The sequence below is a fragment of the Apodemus sylvaticus genome, chromosome 12 (genome assembly GCF_947179515.1).
Source record: "Apodemus sylvaticus chromosome 12, mApoSyl1.1, whole genome shotgun sequence".
NCBI lineage: Eukaryota > Metazoa > Chordata > Mammalia > Rodentia > Muridae > Apodemus > Apodemus sylvaticus.
The window spans coordinates 60,066,168-60,069,057 of record NC_067483.1 but is presented as its reverse complement, the minus strand read 5'-3'; the positions used below and the strand labels follow the sequence as shown (position 1 = coordinate 60,069,057).

General features: G+C 45.5%; 1 protein-coding gene across 1 annotated transcript; it reads right to left on the bottom strand.

Moving 5' to 3' along the window:
• Positions 1 to 1,201: 1,201 nt before the first annotated feature.
• Apobec4 (apolipoprotein B mRNA editing enzyme catalytic polypeptide like 4) lies at positions 1,202 to 2,326 on the bottom strand. The gene has a single exon (XM_052200239.1). The coding sequence runs from the start codon at positions 2,324 to 2,326 to the stop codon at positions 1,202 to 1,204; it is 1,125 nt and encodes a 374-aa protein (XP_052056199.1).
• Positions 2,327 to 2,890: the final 564 nt, after the last annotated feature.

Sequence of the window (2,890 nt, the reverse complement as noted above, 5' to 3'; positions counted from 1 at the left end):
GGGAGTTATAATAGGAGAAGGATGATAACAGACACAATGAAAGATATCCTTCGAAAATATCCCACTGATGGTGGTGGTTAAACAGGCACCGCCCACAGAGGGAAAGGGATGCTGGACCGCAGGGGTTGGTGGGTTTATTGAGATGGAGAGTCAATTGTGCAGCCTACATTTTGAGTGGATGTTGTGCTATATGTCACAGGAGAAAGCAAGGATTAAGGAGGAGGGAGAAAAGGAGAGGGAGGGAGGGGGAAGAGAGAGTGGGGGGAGAGATTGATTTAAGGTGCCATATAAGAATTTGCTATCTTGATGGGATAGGTAATAAAGAACCTTGGGAGCCGTCTAGAGTGGTGTGGCATTTGGTATAATGCTAATGGAAGATGCCTTTGGAGATTCTCACACATGCCTTTGTGATCTACTTGGGGGTAGTGTTCTGATCAGAAAGATTAAACCAGAGTAGCTGGCTAGGTTTCAAAAAAAAAAATCAATTTTTGTAGCCATGTGTAATCAATTTGCAGAAGAGCTTTTCCCCACACAAAACTATTTTGAATCACTTTAGAAAAAAATATAATCTATCCAAAAATCTTTTGACCCCAGTCATCAATCAGTGCAAAAATCACCGCTTGGCCAACGAGACGGCACTTAATGTTAGGAGCCTCAGGCGGCTCGGATATTGGTGTCTTTTTATACTGAAACCAATTTAGGAAGTTATTTAGTCCTTTTTGGAAGGATACTGTGGGTAGACTAGAGTAGTAGCACTGTTTTTTTTTTTTTTTTTTTTTTTTTTTTTTTTTGCCTTAAAACATTTATTTTGGGGCTGGAGAGCTGTCCTGTTGGTTAACAGCGCTGGCTGCTCTTCCAGAGGGACCTGGCTTCAATTCCCAACACCCGAGTGCAGCTCACCATCATCTGTAACTCCAGTCTCAGGGGAACTGATGTCCTCTTCTGGCCTCCAAGGGCCAGATGCCCATGATGCACAGACATACATGCAGGCAAAATACCCATACACATACAAAGAAGAAGACAAAAACCCATTTATTTTATTGCTGTTACTTTGAGAAAGAGAGAAAGTTGATTATGACAATTTTGGATTATGTTGAAAATAGTGTCAATTATAGGAGTTGCTATAATAATCAGGTTTTTTTTTTCTTATATCTAGCCAGACCTAGGAGAGAGAATTCCGATTGTTTTGTTGTTGTTGTTGTTACCTCTCCAGCAAACGGCAACTCTTTGGCTTGATAACCAGAGTCTGTTTCTTCTTTTTGCTTTTGTTCTTTTTGTGCGCCTCTTCGCTACTTGCAGGCGCCTTCTTGGCTTCCGTCTCCTCCACTGGGCTGCCCGAGGGCGGTTTCCTTAGGTCTTTGACCTTGGATGACAGTTGACTCCTGTTCAAGTGCTTTACCATCGTCCTGGGTTTCCGTGGGTTTGGACCCGCTTGGATTGGAGGTAGATCTCCTCTGTAAGGCACCAGCTCGAAAACAGCGGGGGTCCTGGGGTACTGACTCACCTTGGGTTGCCACTGTGCGGGAGCGGCATTGTTTAAGGGTTGGTTTTCCAACGCTGCCCAGGCTTTTCGGTTCTGATTCTCTTTTTGTGGGCTCTGAAGAGCATCCATAAAGTAAGGCCTCACTCCTGTGATGGAGTTGATTTCATAAGCATTATACCTGTCGGCCAGGATTCTCCCAGCCATAAAGGGCTGTAGAACAGATGATCCAGAGGTTCCACTAACAAACTTGTCAAGAATAGAATGCCAAAGGCCACCACTTATTGGACTCAAAGAGACTTGGGGCCATAAGCTGGCCAGGCCCCGGAGAGCCTCACGGTTCCATGCTGAGATCGGAGACTGGTACTCAGTATGATAGAGCTGAGAAAAGAAAACTCTAAGGGTGACTTCTGGATAGTTCATCAGGAAGTTGTACATTTTGCTGATGCAGCAGTGCTTAGCCTCATCACAGGGGGAGTTGTTGGAATACAGAATGATATGTCTAACCTTGCTGTTATGGAATATGACTGCGTCAAGGTAACCGTTCTTCTCAAACAGCATTGATTCTGGGTGGTTGCGACTCCCGGTGCAGTTGCTGGCAAGACCCTTCTGTATCAGGTTCTCCGAGGAACTTCTCAGCTCGTAAAATGTGAGGTGTTTTGTGTGAGGGTATGTTGACCATGGGAATCCAAAAGTCTGATGAAATTCTGTGTAGGGAACTCTCGCTTCCTCGCCTGTTCGAATGTGGTACGGGCAGTTAGCGCACTCTAGGGAGAAGCTGAGCCAGTAGTAAGGCTTGACTATTGTTCCGCCTCGGGTTAGATACTCCTCATACAGCGGCTCCATTGCTGAGTGTGGTAGCTTCTAGCTGCAGATCTAAACAAGGAAGAGGAGTCACACATAAAACTAAAGCAAGGAGAACTGAACACAGTGCATACGTTTCCTAAGCTCTCGGTTCCTTTAAGGAATCTAGCCCAACTGCACCATCAAAGAGCAATTCAGCCTAAAGGTGAGACGTGTGAATAGATTACAGAGTTCACAATTCAGTTTTCCTTATTGAGGCTCTGGTAGGTGGTGGTGGGAGGGGAGACTAAAGAGGAATACAAAATACAGCTTTACCTGTTTCATGGGTTCCATGTGTGTAGAACAGTGGGCTAACAAAGTAAGTTCTAGACGCAAGCTGCCGACATTCAAGGCTGGGCTATTCTGCTTCCCAGCTTAGTGATCTAAGGCCTTAGCCTTAGGAGCAGCAGCTTCCTTGCCTGCAGAGACAATCATCATACCTACTCATGAGGATGCCTTGGGAGCGAGTAATATCACACCTACAATAATGTCAAATGCCTTCCTGGGAGTCAGACACGACTCGGCCAGCATTTGCTCTCAGTGGCAGCGTCCACGGCCCAGATCATC